This window comes from Abramis brama (assembly GCF_963993115.1).
Source record: "Abramis brama genome assembly, chromosome: 9".
NCBI classification, from domain to species: Eukaryota; Metazoa; Chordata; class Actinopteri; order Cypriniformes; family Leuciscidae; genus Abramis; species Abramis brama.
The window spans coordinates 28178445-28198565 of NC_139971.1; the positions used below are offsets into that span (position 1 = coordinate 28178445).

Genomic DNA, 20121 nt, shown 5'->3' on the forward strand with positions numbered 1-20121 from the left:
AAATCTAATTATTGTCAAAGTCTTAAACAGAAATATAAGGAAAGACATGCTGATTGTATTCAAACATGAGTTGTCTTTCATTTACTCACACTGACAACTGGACTTTCTTAAGTGTGCAAAATAGGGTGATCTGGATGTTTACCAGGGCGTTTATGTATTCTGAGTGGTTGCTTACTAGCCCACCAAGCAAAAAGTGTCCCACCCACAAGATCATGTCCCTCTTTTAATGTAAGTCTATGGAATTTTTTTCACTTGTTTTATTGTCCACCAGGCTAAAATTTGTGTTTCAGTGCAATCATAATCATGGATTTTACAGCAGTTTTTCTTTAACTGGCACACATGCACAGTCGCACACACACAAACAACCAACCAGATTGCACTGCGAAAGTCTGTCAGGCCTGTGGTGTCTCACTCAGGTGAGATGATTTAATTATTTACAGAAGTGAAACTTCAGCAAAGACTTTTTTTCATCAGCATCATCATTTTCATCACCTTGCAGTCACAGATGAAGCACACATTTGAGCAAAAGCCAAGATCAGATGGAAGAAACAACTCAAACCCTAAAGCAATAGTTCACCCAAAATGAATATTCACACTTTAGATTAGGGTTCAATTCTCACTATAAACTACGACTTTTGTAGTTAGTTGATAAGTTTAGGCATTGGCTAGGATTAAGGGATGTAATACGGTCATGCAGAATAAGGCATTAATAAGTACTAATAAACAGCCAATATCCTAGTAATATGCATGCTCTTTTCAAACCTGTATGACTTTCTTTCTTCTGTGGAACACGTAAAAAAAATATATTTTAAAGAATTGTTTATGTTCATACAGCAAAAGTCAATTAAGGTCCAAAATAATATTGGACCCCATTGACTTTTATTGTTTGGAAAAGAAAATTTGTTGTGTTCCACAGAATATGGAAAGTCAAAAAGATTGGAACAAAAAGAATGAATAATAATAATAAATATACATAATTTCATTTTGGGGAGAACTATACAAACTATAGTAAACAAAAAAGAAACAGACCATATATGTGTTATTCCAAGTTACTTCAAAGAATATGGAGCTGTCACTATATTTTTGCCATTTTTTGGTTACACAAAAGGTAAATAAAAGTTTCCTTATTGGCATATGTGACCCTGGATCACAAAATAAGTCGCACGGGTATATTTGTGGAAATAGCCAACAATACATTGTATGGGTCAAAATTATCGATTTTTCTTTTATGCCAAAAATCATTCGGATATTAAGTAAAGATCATGTTCCATGAAGATATTTTGTACATTTCCTACCGTAAATATATAAAACATTTATTTTTGTGAGTGAATGCAGCACAATCGCGAACATATGGGCAACTTTAAAGGAGATTTTCTCAATGTTTAGATTTTTTAGCACCCTCAGATTCCAGATTTTCAAATATTTGCATCTCGCCCAAATAGTGTCCTATACTAACAAACCATACATCAATCTCAATTTAAAGAAATTGACCCATGTGACTGGATTTGTGGTCCAGGGTCACATATATGGTTCCATAAAGAATTTTTTACATCAATGAAACATTTAAAGGCACTTTATAATGGAAAAAGATTTTTCAGATTGTTAAAATGTTTTTTATTTATTTTTTATAAACATAAAAGTTATTTGAGGAACCCAAAAGGGTTCTTCTACTATGGCATCAATGTGAAAAGCCCTTTTGGAACCTTTATTTTTAAAAGTGTAGTGGAAAAAGAAAGAAACAAAAAGAGAAAAAGAACTTAATTTGACTTACAAACACGTCCATTAGCATGTGCTCCAGAGTTGTTTCAAGGTCATCAAGTCTTGCTGCCAGTGTCATGATGGCTTATGCGGTCAACTAACTCAACATAAACTGATGATAACTTCAAATATGAAGAAAACAAGGTTGTTTACATAAAATGTTTGCGCACTACAGCCAAAATGGACATCCAGTTTCCAAAAATCTGAACATGCATAATTGGAATGTCGACATATCCACATGCAATGTCCAAAATCCTTTCTTTTAATCAACGTTCTCGATAACAGCCAGAAGATATCTGGATCACAGAGGACCACACCATACACAAGGTCTCTTGACTGTGCTTCTCATAGGTCCGTCCCGGATCAAATTGTGTCAGACTGGACTCCAGATCCAGAAAATAACTCTAACTAGTGTATGCGTTTCTGAACATCCACATGAAGACCTCCCCTTCTTTGGCTCAAATCTTGGAAGACTGCACCGTATGACAACCACATGACACCTAAGTCGCTCATAGTCTTCCTCCAGCCGTGAACACTTTCACACGCAGGACATCACTGAGACAAGAACAGACCGTCCAGCTCACTTCACATAAGGACAAAACTTCATTACTGAGGATGACCAACCATCTATGTGTGTGTGGAACAGTGTGTCCGCCTCTTCCTGGAGGCAGTGGACCCACAGTAGACCCCATTGTGCACCGGGACCCATGAGGATGAGGAGGACCCGCGAGGGTGTCTGTGTCTAATGCCCGACTCATTCACACGGGCCTTCTGATCAATGCGGCTTTGTGTTGCCCATTAACGAAGGGCCAAGAATGTCTCTGTGATGGCCAGTCCACAAAACAAGGCAATGTGCCGAGTCTCTCCAACTTATGTAAGCGATCCAGAGTTTACCACTGTTTACGTCGCATGCAATGCGGTTAGTCTTCTCAATATGAGGTGTAGAGAGAACGGTGAGATAAAGAGACACAGGGGTGTAATTATAAATAGCAGGATATGACTCCATTTGAGTCACAAGTTTAAAGTGTAGACAGAGAACACACACACACACACACTTACATACAGATGCTAACATCTGCTGGCAAATCAAACAGGCCTTATCCTGTAAAATTCAAAGCTAAAAAAAACTTTCCGAAGCTGAGGCGGCCATATTCTGAATCAATGATCAAACACGAAATTAATTTCATGCATTCATGTACGCTTCACACTATCAGAACCTAATCTTCTGCATAATGAAAAATTATCAGAGGTCTTAGCGTTTTAAAAGAGCTTCTTTTTATAGAGCTAAACACCATAGAAACACATTTCCTCATGTCTTAAAATACCATGGAAAAGTATACACTGGTTTTAACAGCACTGAGGCATGTTTAGATCTGAATACAATTGAAACTTGATACTTTATACTCTATATAAGCTCAATTTTACACGATACAAAATGTGCCAGAAATAAAACAAAAAGCGGCGGAGTGTGTTTCACTCTCCAGAAAGGGCGGCTATAGTGGACATTAGCATAAAGGGTCAGTTTTGGTTCAGTTAAGATTTTTAAATATATTAATACTTTAAATTATCAAATATACATTAAATTGATCAAAAGTGACAGTAAAGATTTGTATTTCAAATAAACTGTTTATTGAACTTTCTATCCATCAAAGAATCCTGATAACTGTCTCACAGTTTACACAAAAAATAAGAAGCAGCAACAACTTTTCAACATTGATAATAATAAGCTTATTTTAAATTGTAATAATATTTTAAGTTATTACTGTTTTACTGTTATTACTGTTTTTTGATCAAATAAATGCAGCCTTGGTGAGCATTAAAGCCTTACTTCAAAAACATTTGAAAAATCTTACTTTTAAACGGTAATGTCCATGTCAACCCATTTTTAACCATGGCTGAAGGCCTGCAGACCAATCCCATTATGAGGGACACAGCCAGCAGTAGATTAAACTCTCGCTTAAGGACAGGTGGAGGTAATATTCACTGTGTTTACTGCACAAATGACTGATGCAAGCACAACACTGACTTGTAAGAGGGTTGACCTATGACCTCCATGAAAATGACAGGTTCACACACACACGCACGCACACCTTAAAGTGACAATTTGTTACATTGAAGTCTTGTTGACCCCTTGACCCTACAATTTAGTCTGGTTGATAATGACCGGCGTTGACGCTGCTGAGGCAACTTATCTTCAGAGGTCAAAAGTGATTACATCCAAGTGTATTTTGCATCTGATCAGTAAACAAACCAACATCACTATCATTAATGCTTATGAAGACTTCAGATGCAAAAGCCTCTAAAAGTGCCATCTGAAATTTTCTTCTAAAATGAGCATTTCTTTCAAGCTTGTATGTTTAAGTTCAGTAATTTCACTTTAATGACAATTAATAGGTCATTTTCATTGTCATTAAAGTGAAATAACTGAACATAAACATACAAGCTTGATAAAAATGATCATTCTAGAAGAAAATTTCAGATGGCACTTAGAGGCTTTTGCATCTCAAGTCTTCTTATGCTTATAATTATTATAATTATGTGGTTTAGAACAAAACTCTTACCCTATAGTATATCAAAGCATTAAAAACCATACACACCTTAACTGCAGGGCAAAACTCTGGCATCCACCAACAACACATCAGCATAATGGTATGTATGGGCAAGCAACACTTATTTTAAATCACGTGCTTCTTTAAAAAGAAACTTTCCAATATGTAATTTTTCAGTGCTACACTTTATTTTACAATTTCCAGTGCCTCCTGTTCAAATAGTTTGTGCCAAGTGCCAACAATCATTTATTTAATCTCATTTGCATAGATGCTAATCATAGGCATAATCAAGTATGCACACTTTTCTAGTGTAACTTTAAAATGCTTTCTTACCATAAATGAGAACATGGTCAACATTAGTTTTTAGTCCAGGAAGACACTCTTCTTCACTGTCACATGAATTATTTCATTCTGCTCTGGGAATGACTCAAACTTCCTGCTGTTCATGTTCAATGTCATAGCCAAAATCCTCTCCAGACCAGAGCATATTTTTTGATTAAACGCAGCCGTCTGTCAGATATCCAAAGCGCTCTGACCATGTTCTGACTGTCCACATCCATTCAGCAGCAAATTAACTTCGCAACTCAGTCTCGTTTTTGGTTCAGAAACAAAATTTCTCAGCCACTCTTCAGTGCACATGCAAACATGACCTGCAGCCACTCTCACACGCTCTTCTAGCCTCTAGGCTTAACACACACACAAGAGGAGAAAGACTTAGGTGATCCGTTTTAGTCCTGACCTAAAGCCTCTTTCCAGCTTTTCTTAACTGACGAACATCACTCCCCTAATCCACTATGGTATGCTGTACATATTGGTTGTTATTTTTTATATATTTATTTTTACCTATATAACTTACAAGTGAGTGTAAGTCTAAGGGACTTTATTAGGGTTTTTTTCCCATAACTCTAAGTAACTCTAAGCCTGACATTTACACACAACCACATGCTCGCCCACTGACATCAGGAGTAAAGAGGGCCAAAACACGCTCTCACATCTGTTCTGTTTGATTCCTTTTATCCATCTATTTAGTGTTGTCCTCCTACATTGAGCTAGGTGGGGCATTATTTACATTGGCACATACACAGACAATTTTGCCAACAAAGATCTCAGTGTTTGCACTGACAGCAACCTTCAGAATGGCAGAATGGAATTCAAATTTGTGAGGATTCTATCAAAAATTATATATATACTGTGTGTATAATATATATATATATATATATATATATATATATATATATATATATATATATATATATAAAACTATGACTTTTGCCTCAATAAACTCCTAATTACTGCTTATTAATAGTAAGGTAGTTGTTAAGTTTAGATATTGTGTAGGATTAAGGCATGTAGAATATGGTCATGCAGAATAAGAAATATGTGCTTTATAAGCATTTATAAACAGCCACTATCTAATATGCATGCTAACAAGAAACTAGATAATAGTGAGAATTGGACCCTAAACTAAAGTGTTACCATTATAAATGAAATATATAATGGAGATATATCAAGGCCACCCATTACAGATCTTTTAGCTCCTTTTCTCTCACTCTCAGCTTGCATGTCTTGAAAACAGGATTAAGCACTATGTGTGTCCACTTTAACCCCTTAAATAGTCTTGAGGTCAAGAGTCTAAATCACAAGTCCAATAAGTGGTTTGCTTCTCAATTGCTCTTAACCTACTCTAACATGATGCACCTTTAAAGTCACCCACTACACAAAAATAACATTGTAATCAAGTATTCTGTGATGTGCAATTATGTGATGTCAGTCAACAAACCACAGAATTTGAAAATGTCTTCTTCACTGTATGTGTATGTGTGTGTGTGTGTCTGTGTAATAAAGAGCTCTCTGTATTCTCTGTGTTTCTCCCTGTGTATCAAGGTGACCTTGACTGCAGCAGTGTAAACCGATATCCTCACACTCCTTCAGTCTTCTATCTTTCATTCCATTCATAGTTTATTCCTACTGATTATTCTTTCTATTCTTATTCTGACTGTATATCAGAACCACGGTATCACTGCGTCTACTACCCACAATGCTCTACTTTCCCACCTGAGTCAGCACTGGCTCTCTGACCTATATAGAGCTTTTTGCTTCTCTCTCTCAAACACACACACACACACACACACACTGTCCATATGCCCACACACCATCGATGGGAACCTGTGTAAGTGAATCTCTATGATAAAGACGCAGTACGGTGAGTCACGAGTCAGCATTTTCTGCCCTACTAAACTCAGCCCAGTTTTTTACTGAGAACAGCCATAATTCAGAACGACACACCAACACACACAGCATCTACTCCAGAATATCGCACGTGTGTGTGTGTGTGTATGTGTGTACAGGTTTATATTACATTGTGGGAACCAAATGTCCCCACAAGGATAGTAAAACCTGAGATCACCTACATTGTGGGGACCAGCCAGCGGTCCCCACGAGGGAAATGGGTTAATAAACATACTAAATTATATTTTTTTGAAAATGTAAAAATGCAGAAAGTTGTGTGTGATGGGTAGGTTTAGGGGTAGGGTTAGTGTAAGGGGACAGGATATACAGTTTGTACAGTATAAAAATCATTATGCCTATGGAGAGTCCCCACAAATATAGCGAACCAGACACACACAAACACTCTCTTAACTTAACATGTACTGCACAAGAATACGCTATTACAATCACTGCTACATATGCCCACATAAACGGTGTCATGTATGTGTGTGTCCATTCATCTCCCTTCTGTGCTGCTTAAAAAGAATGTAAAGACATATGCTATATAGCACAATATAAATTCAAAAGCATTCAAAATAGAATGTGAATTCAAACGTGACATGTAATTTAAGTTTAAAATTTACTCAAATTTAAAGTGGAATATACATTTAACATGTATATTCATGTGTATTGTAGAGTGTGTAAATTCAAATTTAAATTAGAAAATGCACAATGGAATGTAAAGTCAAATGTGGATTTTGGAATATTGAATCAAATGCAAGCAGAATACAAAGTCAAATGAATGTTTGAATTAAATTTGAAATGTAAAGTGGCAGGTAGAGTCATGTAAAGCTGAATGTAAAAGAAGTGGAGTGAAATGTAAATTCAAAAACATGAAATGTAAAGTAAACTCAAAAAAACAAAACAAAGAATTTCAGATGTGGATTGTAAAGTAAACTCAAAAATGTAGAGTGGAATGTAAAAATTAAAATGCAAAATGGTCATGTAAATAAAAAATCTATACCTAAATGAATTTACAATTATATGTCTTTTATACTTTATACTGTCATACAATCATCATTTATACTTCAGAGGTAATATACATACAGTAATATTACTGAAAACCATAGAAGACTCTACCAATTTATAGTGCATTCTGACCCACCACTTTTCACAGAAACAACACTCTTGACTGCATAACTGCACGTGTGGAAGAGAGATGGAGTGTGTGTGTGTGTGTGCGTGCTCATCCGATCTTTAACTCATCTAAATGACATTCTGGATCACATAAACCAATTTCATGCATGAGGTGAACCAAAGGATCAGTGTTCATAATCACCCGAAGTGTGTGCATAAACTGTGCCTCCAGCTATACAGCCAGATCCAAGCAAAACACTGACAATTAAATATTCAACAATGATCACCTAAAATTTCATTGAGTCACCAAACAGATGCAAATGTTCTGCATAATGACAATGACAACAGAAACAACAATTATAATTCATGTACTTATAAATTAAGTAAAATGAAGTATGTAATGAGGAGAGGTTTCTGGAGAAAAATTATGATACTGTAGATAGAAGGATAGAATGATATATAGAACAACAGATAGAATGATGGATGGATGGATGGATGGATGGATGGATGGATGGATAGATCTCAGTATGGATGCGTGCGAAAAAACTTTTTCAGATGTCAACACAGACTTCAAAAGGAAATTTCTAAACATTTAATTACAGTTTTTATCCCTTCCCTATCTGCTGTTGCTTCATATCAGTGCTTGAACGTCCGGTTTGACTTCAGTTAGCTGCCAATTCATCTGCCATAACTCTTAACTTCTGAACGATAACACCCAGTAATTATAATTATTATATGTCCCCAACAGCCAGTGTAAAATTTGTTTTTGTGGTTTTCATTCCAGGATAACTGCTATACAGACTCTTAGCTCCCACACTAAATATTGTGACAATTGTGCAATGCAGCTCAGTGCCTTTTTGGCACAGTGACATCAGTGTTTTTTGGCTGCAGCTCTTAAAAGTCCCTGTCACATCATGTTCAATTTGAATGGAATGACATTTTTCTGAGGAAAGAAAAAGCCATAATGCTATTATATAGCGTATACTCAATTCTTCTGACCAATGGGGTTCCATGAACTCACAAATGACTCTTATGAGTCAACTATTTAGTGATTAAGCAACATACAGTGCAACCATCGTTGTCTGATTCACAAACAAAAGACTCAAGTCAGTTCTTTTAATCGTTCAAAGTTACAAGTTTAAATCACTCGGATGAATCCGTCACTGAACAAACTGGCTGAATCAACATCTGACTCACTTACTGAACTGCAAGTTATCATTACTTTAAAGGGATAGTTCACTTAAAAATGAAAATTCTGTCATCATATACACGCCCACAAGTCTACCACTGTTTGAAGAATTCATCTTCCAGAATCTGACAGTAAGTTTTTGGAGTTAATATTTAGTTAATTTTTAGTCCATCTCCTACCCTGAAGTCCATTTTGCAGAGATGGACTAAAAATGAACTCCCAAAACTTACTGTCAGATTCTGGAAGAGGAATTCTTCAAATAGTGGTAGAAGAGGATGTGGTGCTGGTCCTTCAAGAGTCACTCTCAATCTGTCTAATAAAGCCTATAAAAAAACAGTCTTCATGTATTTCACAACACTTCAGCTTGTGATTCTTATTAAGAGGGGGTCATTTTTAGGATTCTTTACCTAACCCAAGTCTCTGAGATCCTGACACCTTGCACTTCTGGAGACTCCAGGTTGGTTGCAGTTCTGGAAAATGGTGGCGCTGGAGACTAAAGGGTTCCTGATGGTTTCACACTTAATTCTTCACCTTCATTCTTAATTCTTTTGCAGTTAACATGTGTTTTCTTCTCCACCTGTTTTTGTCTGACCCTGGTGACCCAATGAGCATTTCACTGTCCAATGGTCATGCCTCAACTGCCATTTATAGTGTTGCATTAGTATTGCATCCTTCTCATGGGCATTTAATAATTTTTGACTTTTCAGTCTTAGTTAAATCTCTTTTTTGGCTTGTTTTATCTGTAAAAGAAAATGTGCCTAATAATTCTGCACACCTGAATTAAAGGCATTTTTCATTTCCAGCCTTCATGAACAATTATATATCACTTATAAATGATTAAATACAAAATTAATAGTAGTTATTAAGATTAATATGTTTTGGAATTGGCAAAATGTGCCTGGGAATAAAATATGATCAGAAAATCAACGTGCCTAATAATTCTGCACGCCCTGTATATATTTTTATACAAAACATGCCTGTCTCCTCCCACAACACCTCATTATCATCTGTGCAGCACCCTTCTTTTTCTCCATCTGTCATTCTCTCTTGTTTTTAATGAGCAGGTGCAGGTGTGTGCATGTGCGTGTCCATTATTACTATCTAGCTTCACTCCGCTGTTGAGCTGTCCTAATGAGGGAAATACTAACATTTTATGCTTCTGCATTCTTGATGAATTCTCACTGGCGTGTCTGTAATGCAATGTCTAGTAACTGCTGCAAAGTTGCTTTGTTGGCAAAATAAATATGCTAATTTCTGCTGAACTTTTGTCGTTTTTCATGTCGGGATACCTGTCTGTATTTTGAGCCGGACAGTGGATTCCTATAAAGGCCTTTTTGTGTCAGAGAGAAAAAAAGACAGTGAGAGAGAGTGAGATTTAAAACCAGCCATGAAAATGTCAGCCAGCGTCATACGGGCAGCCTGGACTTGTCTTGCATTACCATATTTCAATTTCAAAGACTCTCACTCTGTAGATCAGTGGGGTGTCCCATCTGAAAATGATACCTCCAGGGACCTGCCAATCAAATCACCAGGTGATCCGTATCAGGGTGACGCACACCCTCCCTGCAGGCGGACACACACGTTATAGAGTAATGAGCAATGAGCAAGACCATGAATAAAACCAGAGATGTGTGAGGGACCTGGTGAAGGGGGAGTGTCTAATACACCCAGCACATCTCTACACCATTCAAAACACAGACCAGCTTTGACCTCACTTACACACATTCTCCCAACACGCCCAACGGAACAACAGGATTTTACCTTCATGAGTATAATATTATGAGTATAATTCTTAAAACTATCAAAACACTAAGCTTAAAGGGATAGTTCACCCAAAAGTGATAGTTCACTTTTTTGGACAAAAACAGCTAAAACTATTTTAAAAATATATTTTAATACATTAATATATATATATATCTTAAATATATTTTGCGTTCCACAGAAGAAAGTCATACAGATTTGGAATGACATAAGGGTGAGTAAATGAATTATAATTTTTTGGCGGACAATCAATTTAAAGCTACAATATGTATATTTTTTTTCGCAGATAGGGGTCGCTAACCTCTTACAATAACAAAGGCGTAGGTTCATGACGCGTGAATCTCTGTCAAGTCCAAGTTAGTCGCAGACGTGGAGCTCTCGGCATCTTGAAAACGTCACGCTGATATTGATCCTCGTTTTAGTTCTCCTTTTGTCCCAAAGTCTGCTTGCTATGATCCATAATGTTTGAACGAAACAACAACAACGTGCCGCTAAACGTTACGCACTACGCAGTTGTCCACATCTGTCGCCATGGTTACTATGGCAGTTCAGGCGGAAACCAGGGATAACGCAGATATTACGTCATTGACAGGCGACAAGTGAACAGGGACGGGCACTTTTTAAAATTGTGAATTTCTCTGAATTTACAAATTCTTGGAAACATTTAGGATAATGGAAGTACACAATCGAAAGAAATATATCACACTGTGCAAGTGGTTTTTGGATATTTTGATACAAAATTCGTACATATTGTACCTTTAAGAACGTGGTATTTTTCAGTTTAATAATATGTTCATGCTGAGAAAAAAGATAAATTGTTATAAATTCAGGTTGCTGTCCTCCACAGGCTAAGGAGCAATGAAATCGAAATTTAATTAACAAAATTACAACATCAACGGAACAAGATGATAACGTTTATTAGGAGATCTGAAGAAAATTACAAAGTAAAATGCAAAGTTTGTCCCTAATAAGGGTGCCTGTCAAACCTGACAGTTTTTTTTTTCTTCTACTAAGAGATCCACATGTGGGGCAAATGATGTATCTTAAAGTCCCCCTGTAGTCAATTGTATCCCTTAAAACTCATCTTTGATCACCCAAATTACATATTTAAATGTTTTTTTCCTTAAAAAAAAAAAAAAAAAAAAAGATTCATGCTTTAAAATAGCTTGAATGTAACTCTACACCGTTGCCTCATTTAGCATAGCATTTGCGGTTATATGAATATGCAAATTAGCCCTGCCTCCACTCACTCACACCAGCTCAGAGATCCACTCGTTGATGATCACACGTTGTCGTGATTGGTTAGCTTGTGACGTCAGAAACACCAGCGATTTCAAACCATGGTTTTGAGAATGTCTTTGATTCAATGCAGTTAAGGAAAAAAAACTCAGCAATGGTGTTGACTTATGACTTTCCACATGGTTTGTCTTAAAGCATATTAAAAACACCACATAGATGTATAAACAACATTAAAAGCTTGATTTTCACCACAGGGGGACTTTAAAAGGAAGGTCAACAGTGCACAAAACTGTTCAATGTTCGTGTATTTTGTTCATTTTAAAGATGAGTTTAAAGTTAAAGTGTTGATGCATCAAATCTGTAAGTAAATGTTACTATTTTAAATGTAAAATTAAATGTTTTAAATTAGATTTACTTTAATCAATATTCTGTCACAAAGTAGATTTTAATATTTTTTTCAAAATTAAAGTAATACATTCAAAATTTTACATATTAATATTAAATTTAAAAATAATAAATGTATAATTCATTATAATCCAAATGTATAATTGGTACCACTTTACAATAAGGTTTCATTAACATTAATTAATGTATTAACTAACATGAACTAACAATGAGCAATATATTTGTTAGTGTATTTGTAAATCTTTGTTAACGTTAGTTAATAAAAATACATTTGGTCATTGTTTGTTCATGTTAGTTCACAATGCATTAACTAATGTTAACAAATACAACTTTCGATTTTAATAATGGATTAGTAAATGCTGAACATTAACAAGATTAATATATGCTGTAGAAGTCCAGTTCATTATTAGTCAATGTCAACTCACTAATGAAACCCTATTGTAAGTGTTACCATAAAATGTAAACATTTACAATCCATGTTTTATATATTTAATACATATAAAATGTAATAAAACCATTTACATGAAAAAAAGTGTGTAAAAATTTGCAGAATTGTATATTTTTAATATATGTTATTTATATTTATTTTCAGTGCACTTCACTAAAGTTCACAACATATCCCAAATTTTACAATACGGCTAATATATTTTGTGTGTGTTGTGTGTTGTGTGTGTGTGTGTGTGTGTATATATATATATATATATATATATATATATATAAAATTACATGAGATCATGAGCCAAATCACAGCAGTGCTAATTGCAGGAGTGTGATATTGCTTTTTCTTTAAAAAACAAAAAACAAAAAAACAGTTTAAGACCATATCAAGACACAGACATTTCACTTGTGTTTTGTCAAGACAAACGAAGCAAAATGAACTAAATTTGTGTATGCGTGCGCGAGAGGAGTTGTGGTAGCTGGAGCAGTGCCTGTGGTAATTATTAATCATGGTGCATCTCTCAGACATATGCTACACTCTGGCAGATGCACCAGGACAGAGGGCATCAATTACACAAGCACACACACTTATCCTTTTAGCCTTTTTTTAAAGCAGGTGTGTACCCCCACCTCACAAGAACACACACACACACACACACACACACACACACACACACAATGTGATTTATGAGTGTGTGTCTGGGCTGGACCTTGTATAAAACTCATCTTTAATGGTTAATGAATAAAACAAAAGTCATTGTCAGAGACACAGCCCTAACCTCTCCTACTGCTCTCTCGCTCACACGGACACACATGCTCAATGTCAGGCATTAAAAAGATGGATGAGGTAGCTCTCTCTCTGTGTGTGTGTGTGTGTGTATAGAGGTAATAGTCCAACGTTGGCCTGAGTGCTTTTTTTTTTTACTATGAGTCAAATATGCAAACAAACATGTGAAAATATATGTAGTGTACAGTTTTACAGTAAATCAACAAAACAACATCAAAGGTTTCATCAGCATAACCATTTCATCTCTATGCTCGGTGCATGAACTAAACTTTCCGTGGAGCTAAACCTCAGGAGGGTCATCTGTCACCTGACCTCTGGCTTTAACCTCGACCCTGACTCTGACCCCAGACCACATTCTGTGTCAGCAGCTTAAGAACATACTCATGAGATTGGATGGATGTGTGTATTTACACTGGCAGTCTGGCGAATGCTTTGGGTTGATGAATTTCAGCAGAGGTTATTCTGTGTCTCCTCTCTGTCCTACACTGTGCCAGTGGTTTGGAATTAAATACTAGCGTACTGCTTTCTACATACTGTACAGTATATACTGAGTAGCCTACTATAAAAACAATATGAAACCGCAAAAATAAACATTTCAAACTAAGATACATTGTTGTTGATCTCACTAATCAACAACAACTTGCATGCTTAATTGGATGGCATATAATTATTATTTTGGAAATATACACTCATCAAATTTGACTGTGTTACAAAAGATTGATATTTCAAATAAATGCTGAACTTTCTATTTATCAAAGAATCGTGAAAAAATTTATTACTTTTTTTCTTGTTCGGGAAACCATTTTACTCGGATATATGTCACAACAGGGAAGAGACTATTGCCGTCTATAAATAGTGGTACGCTACATTGATGCTACATGACCTCATTCAATAGCGTCCAGATATCATCTTGGAAGGAATAAAGGTTATTTTGAATTGATTGGTTATTTGGCACATTTTGCATCCAATAAAAAATAAAAAATGATGGTTTGACAATCTAATGAAATCTAAGTGCATTGCATTATGGGATACAGTATTCCACACAGTATGCAACTGCTGCAACTGTAGCACGGCATCCAGTTGTGCATACTGTGCTCTACTGCATACTAGTAGTAGTTGTAGTACAAGTAGTATGGTACTATGGCATTTCAGATATATCTAGTGGTGTGTGACCGTCTGAATCTGCCTGTGTTCATCTCACAGCGCCCTCTCCTGGCCATTCATACAACCATACTGAATCTAGGTCATAATTACAGCAAGCGCTTAGTAATAGTAACAGTTTATGCAGCGAAAATCAGTCACTACACCCTTCAGAGCTCATTCGACTATTTATAACATGAGTTTTGCTTCTTGTGGGGAGACGCAGGGAGATATCTGACATTGTGCCTGCATCCAAGAGTCATTCAACTGTGCCCTGCAGCGTGTGTGTGTGTGTGTGTGGAGCCTTCCTCGGGGCAGCGACTGAGAACATGTAACAAGATTAGCATCCACTCTCCCCAGAGGCATGTAAATTGGGATGAAGGAGACAAAAAATATAGACTCCTATATTTTAGTTTCTTCAGTCCCCTCTTATCTAGAAAAAAGAATCATTTTTCAGTTCAGACTCATATCCCCTTGTCTCAGTGAACACAGGAACATCAGACTTTGATCACACATGACGGAGCGCACCTGTCCAGTTACATCTCAGATCAGGGACAGAGGATTATGGGCTGGGATTAAAGCACTTTAAAGACAGAGGCAGTGTCCTAACACACTGCTCTCGAATGCATCTGATGTCCGGGGCAGACACACTGACATACATAAACACCTCAACTGAGATCTCTTCAAAACCTCAGTTATTTCTCCTAGACTGCAATGAGAGAGCAATTCTCCCCCAAAAAATCCAAAAAACATAGTCTCATGTTCAATGTTGGAAAGACAATCAAATATCTGAGCTGCTACCCACATTCATTTCATATACTAGTACTGGTCAAAAGTTTTGCAAAAGTAAGATTTGCTTGTGTTTTTGAAAGTAGTCTCTTACCAAGGCTGCATTTATTTGATAAAAAATACAGTATAAACAGTAAAACTGTGAAATATTATTACAATTTCAAATAGCTGTTTCCTATTTGAATATTTTGTAAAATGTGATTTATTCCTGTGATTGCAAAGCTGAATTTTCTTCAGTGTCACATGATCCTTCAGAAATCATCCTAATAATATTTCTTATTATTATCAATGTTAAACAACTGCTTTTTATGGAAACCGTTATACTTTTATTTCATGATTCTTTGATGAATATAAAGTTCAAAAGAAGAGTATTTATTTGGAAAACTAAACCTTTTGTACGCTGTAAACCAAAATAAGTTGGCAAAACTAAAAAAAAAATTGAGGTAATCATTTACATCACTTTTTTTAAAGTTAAGAAATTCAAAGTTTAAGTAAGCAGAACTGGCAGATTTTTATTTTGTACTCATACGGTTGAATTGCTCTTAACTTGAAATATTTGAGTAAGCTAATTTACACATTTAACATGTAATCTCAACTTAAATATTACTAGTAGTGGAAACTTAGCTTTAACAAGCTAATTTAATAAATGCCTTGCTAACTGCTAACACAATTCTTTGATAGCATTATCATAGCATAGCATAGCAATTGCTGAATGAGTACGGCAATTTAGAACATTTAACATTTATCTGTTCTCAAAATAAGCTCATGCTCCACTCATCACCATGATGGTAATCCTTACCCATTTTGAGTAAGCTAATTCACACATTTAAGTTTGTCTAAATTAAAAGAAAACAACATTTCAGATTACTTAAAATGTGTCAGTTTTGTGAACTCAAAAGAAAAAGTTTTAAATACTCATAATAGTTCATTTGATTGAACTAACTTGTTTAATTAAAGTTTACCCAACTCAAATCAATTAATGATTTTGAGCAATAGGGTTTACATTGATAACATTATCAGTGTCTTTACTGCCACTTTTTATAAATTTAATGCATCTTTTTTGGGGGCAATTTTATCATACCAGGCAAAAACTGCACATCCAATTGCTAATAAAAGCAACAACACACATTTTAATTTCCTCTGGGATGCTCTGCAAGGTCTGCTGGGGAAACAACATTATCACAACCTCAAAAGACATTCTGATTTTGATTTTGGAGGGTTTGATGTGATTTAATTCGATTTTCAAATATATTTTCAGATCTTCATAATGATGTTGAAATAGACTGGTTGAAATCTACACTAACAAAAACCCTCTCTTTTATAAGAAATAGGTCAGTGTAGAAGATAAGTGGCCCTCACGGGGGCTCGAATCTGGACTTCTGAAGTCCTGTTAAACAGAGCAAAGGAAGCATCAGAAAATTGTGTGTGAGAGTGTGTGTGTGTGTGTTGCACTGCTCTTCTTTTGGTCCTTAAAATAGTCAGATGAATTCATGAAGAACAAAGTGGAAATGCTCGGAGGGAAACGGGGCACATACACATACACATACACAGGGGCAAACAACAAGAGATGCACTTGATTACTCATTAAGGCTAAAGCTTTTTGGAGGTATTCTGAGTGCCTGAATGTGGGTCAGTCTCATTAAACTGAATTAGAGGAGTGTCTCTGCGTACAAGCTCCTCATAGGGACCCCTGTCTGTTGTGTTAATACAGGAGGACAAAAGCACAGATCCAGATGTGAAAGCTACACTGGCCAGGCTGACCCAGTTCTGTAGGTTCTATATGACCCAGCGTTCTCTCCAGAAGATGCCTGGGAGCCAGAAACAACATTTCACATGGAGGACAGGAGCTGTGCTCAGTGGAGGATGCAAATCAGAGGTTCCTGGCCTGCATAGTATAATATTATAACATAGTATAACATAGCATAATATTAAGCTACTATTGCTCAGGGCCGTCCCAAGCATGGCTGCAAGTGCAAGTTAGCGGAAGTGGGACCCTGAAGATGGGAGGGATATCCTGCTCGGTCTGTTCGCAATCGCATTCAGGGGGTTTTGATACCTCAAAACAAGTGGCTTGAGGAAAAGTGTACTATTACTTTTTTAACTTACTTAAGCATCCAAGAAATACCCTGGATCCACTCAGAGCACCATTGCAACCACTGAACAACCTCTCAGAACACCTTTTCAACCCCCTAGCAATGACCTAAAAACCATTCAGAGCACCTTAGCAACCACCGAACAACCTCAGAACATCTTATCAACGCCCTAGCAATGACCTAACAACCATTCAGAGTACCTTAGCAACCACCGAACAACCTCTCAGAACACCTTTTCAACCCCTCTATCAATGACCTAAAAACCATTCAGAGTACCTTAGCAACCACCGAACAACCTCAGAAAATCTTATCAACCCCCTAACAATGACCTAACCATTCAGAGTACCTTAGCAACCACCGAACAACCTCTCAGAACACCTTATCAACCTCCTAGCAAAGACCTAACAACCACTCAGAACACCTTAGCAACCACCTAGCAACCACTCAGAACACCTTAGACATAACCTACTATAGCATCCATCAATGCCCTAGCAACGACTCAGAACACCTTAACAACCACCTAGAAATGCCCCAGCAACTGCTCAGAACACCTTAGCAATCACCTACTGTAACAACCACACTCATAACACCTTAACAACCACTCAAAACACCTTAGTAACCACCTAGCAATGTCCTGGCAACCATCCAAATCATACAAGTATTGTGGCAACAAGCAGCACTCACATTTCCAGTTCTCATTTAGGATAAAATGGGCTAATTAAAGGCATACATGCTATATATTTGACACAAAAAATAGCAAGAGACATTGAGGGACAGAGAGAGAGAGAAAGAAAAGAAGAAGGTCTTGACTGTCTTCTTTTATTCATTATGATGGCCTCTGAGCCCCTAAGACCCTCCTTGCCTACTGCAGATAAGGAAACAGTTGATTTAACACACACACACACACACACACACACGCGCGCAAACGCACACACACTCACAAACGCACACACACACGCACACAAGGAAGGCATATTACATTTAGCATTTGAGTGAGATCAGTTACGTCGAGTAAATTTGTGTATGTCAGTGCATTTATTTATTAAAACTATATAAGTAAATGTCAGTGGATTATATTTAGACACTAGCAAGACCTTACATAGTGCCTCTAGAGATATTAACATTTGCTAACAATTAGATTTAGAGGTAATGATAATTAGATCTAAGACAAGGATTGATGATTGGGTTAAAGGCCTATTCTCACCAAGAGCAAATATTCACCCCAAAACAAGATTTTAAATTGAAACATTTATAGGGTCATATTCACACTAAAAGGGCGAAAATGTGTTATGCCTGTCTCAGTATTTAATGTGTACACACAAAAAAATTAGCAAGAGGTAGGGTGTTTATCTGTCCTATAGGTAAATGTGTAAATTACTCATCTCTCCAGTCAAGTAGAACACTATGAATGTGGAACGTTCACAGACATGCCGTGATAATATTAAAATCACGTTACTCATGCAAACACAGGAGCGAGAAAAAGATCCTTTGATTTACTAAACTGAATTTAAATGAAAATACACTATTAAATACACATTAACAGGGAAGCAACATGACAACATTCTGTCACTAGTCATTTCACAGCACATTATAGTCATATTACTGTAATGTATTGGAACATTTGTTTCTCTAGTCTAAACTATAAGAGATGGAAAGTTTATGGGGTTTGAATTGAAAAACAGCTATGTTTTCGGGAGTCATAACCCCTTTTTTGAGTAACCTTATACATTCAGTACGATTCACATTGCACTTCTTCTGCTACAGACTTCAATGATACCTCAAATCGCACAGCTTGAAGTGAGGTGTGTACTTTTAGAGACCAGAACATGATTTTAGAGTGGGCTCTTTTGCCAGTTTGTAACCAATTAGCTAACACTATGAACACCCTAGCAACCACATTTCAACGCATTAAAAACCTGGTACGCACTGATAATAAAATTCGAAATAAGTAAAATTCGATATAATAAAATACAGATGATCTGATAACTGTTTTCATAATATGGCCAATAATTTGATACGATTTTGTAAATATAAATTAAATAAAAATAAAAAAATGAAATAATTTTAAATGCTATAAATTCACAACATTGTAATATTGTAATAAAATAATAATTTAATATGATTAGTCATTTCAAAGATTAACTTTAAGCGAGCATCACATAACGGCAAATGTAATTAAAATGTAAAAATATGGGAACTGAACATGCACAAAAATAATCGATGCAGACAATAAAAAAACAGTCAATAACTGATATAGTACAGATATTGCGTGCATCCCTAAAAAACACTGAGAACACCCACAACAACTGCATAACAACACCCTGGCAACCACACAGAGATTCCTAGCATTGTGGCAGTGTTCATGTTTAGACACTGCAACATCGAGTCGTTTATGTTACAAATAGGGGTGTAACAATATATCATGTCACAATATATCGCAATACAAAAACGCAACAATATGTATCGTCAATAGTGACAATCTGTATTGTGTATAGTTTACCCAAAATGAAAATTTCTACGTGAAGTTAAAGTTTACAGAGTTTTAGTGTCAGTACTACATTAAACTACTATATATAATGTTGAATATACACTCACCTAAAGGATTATTAGGAACACCTGTTCAATTTC

General features: G+C 36.1%; 1 protein-coding gene across 5 annotated transcripts in view; it reads right to left on the reverse strand.

Moving 5' to 3' along the window:
* frmd4a (FERM domain containing 4A) overlaps positions 1 to 20121 on the reverse strand; it is a 158533-nt gene that overhangs the window by 86892 nt on the left and 51520 nt on the right. The window contains exon 1 of one of the 5 annotated variants that reach the window (XM_084124338.1): positions 4641 to 4982. The exons of 2 other annotated variants lie outside the window; for them this stretch is intronic. In XM_084124338.1, coding sequence (XP_083980464.1) covers positions 4641 to 4664 — 24 coding nt within the window. In that variant the 5' untranslated portion in view covers positions 4665 to 4982. Of the gene's footprint in view, positions 1 to 1771; positions 2370 to 4640; positions 4983 to 20121 lie in introns of those variants that run through there. 2 more of the 5 variants (XM_084124336.1, XM_084124346.1) reach the window with 2 other exon arrangements.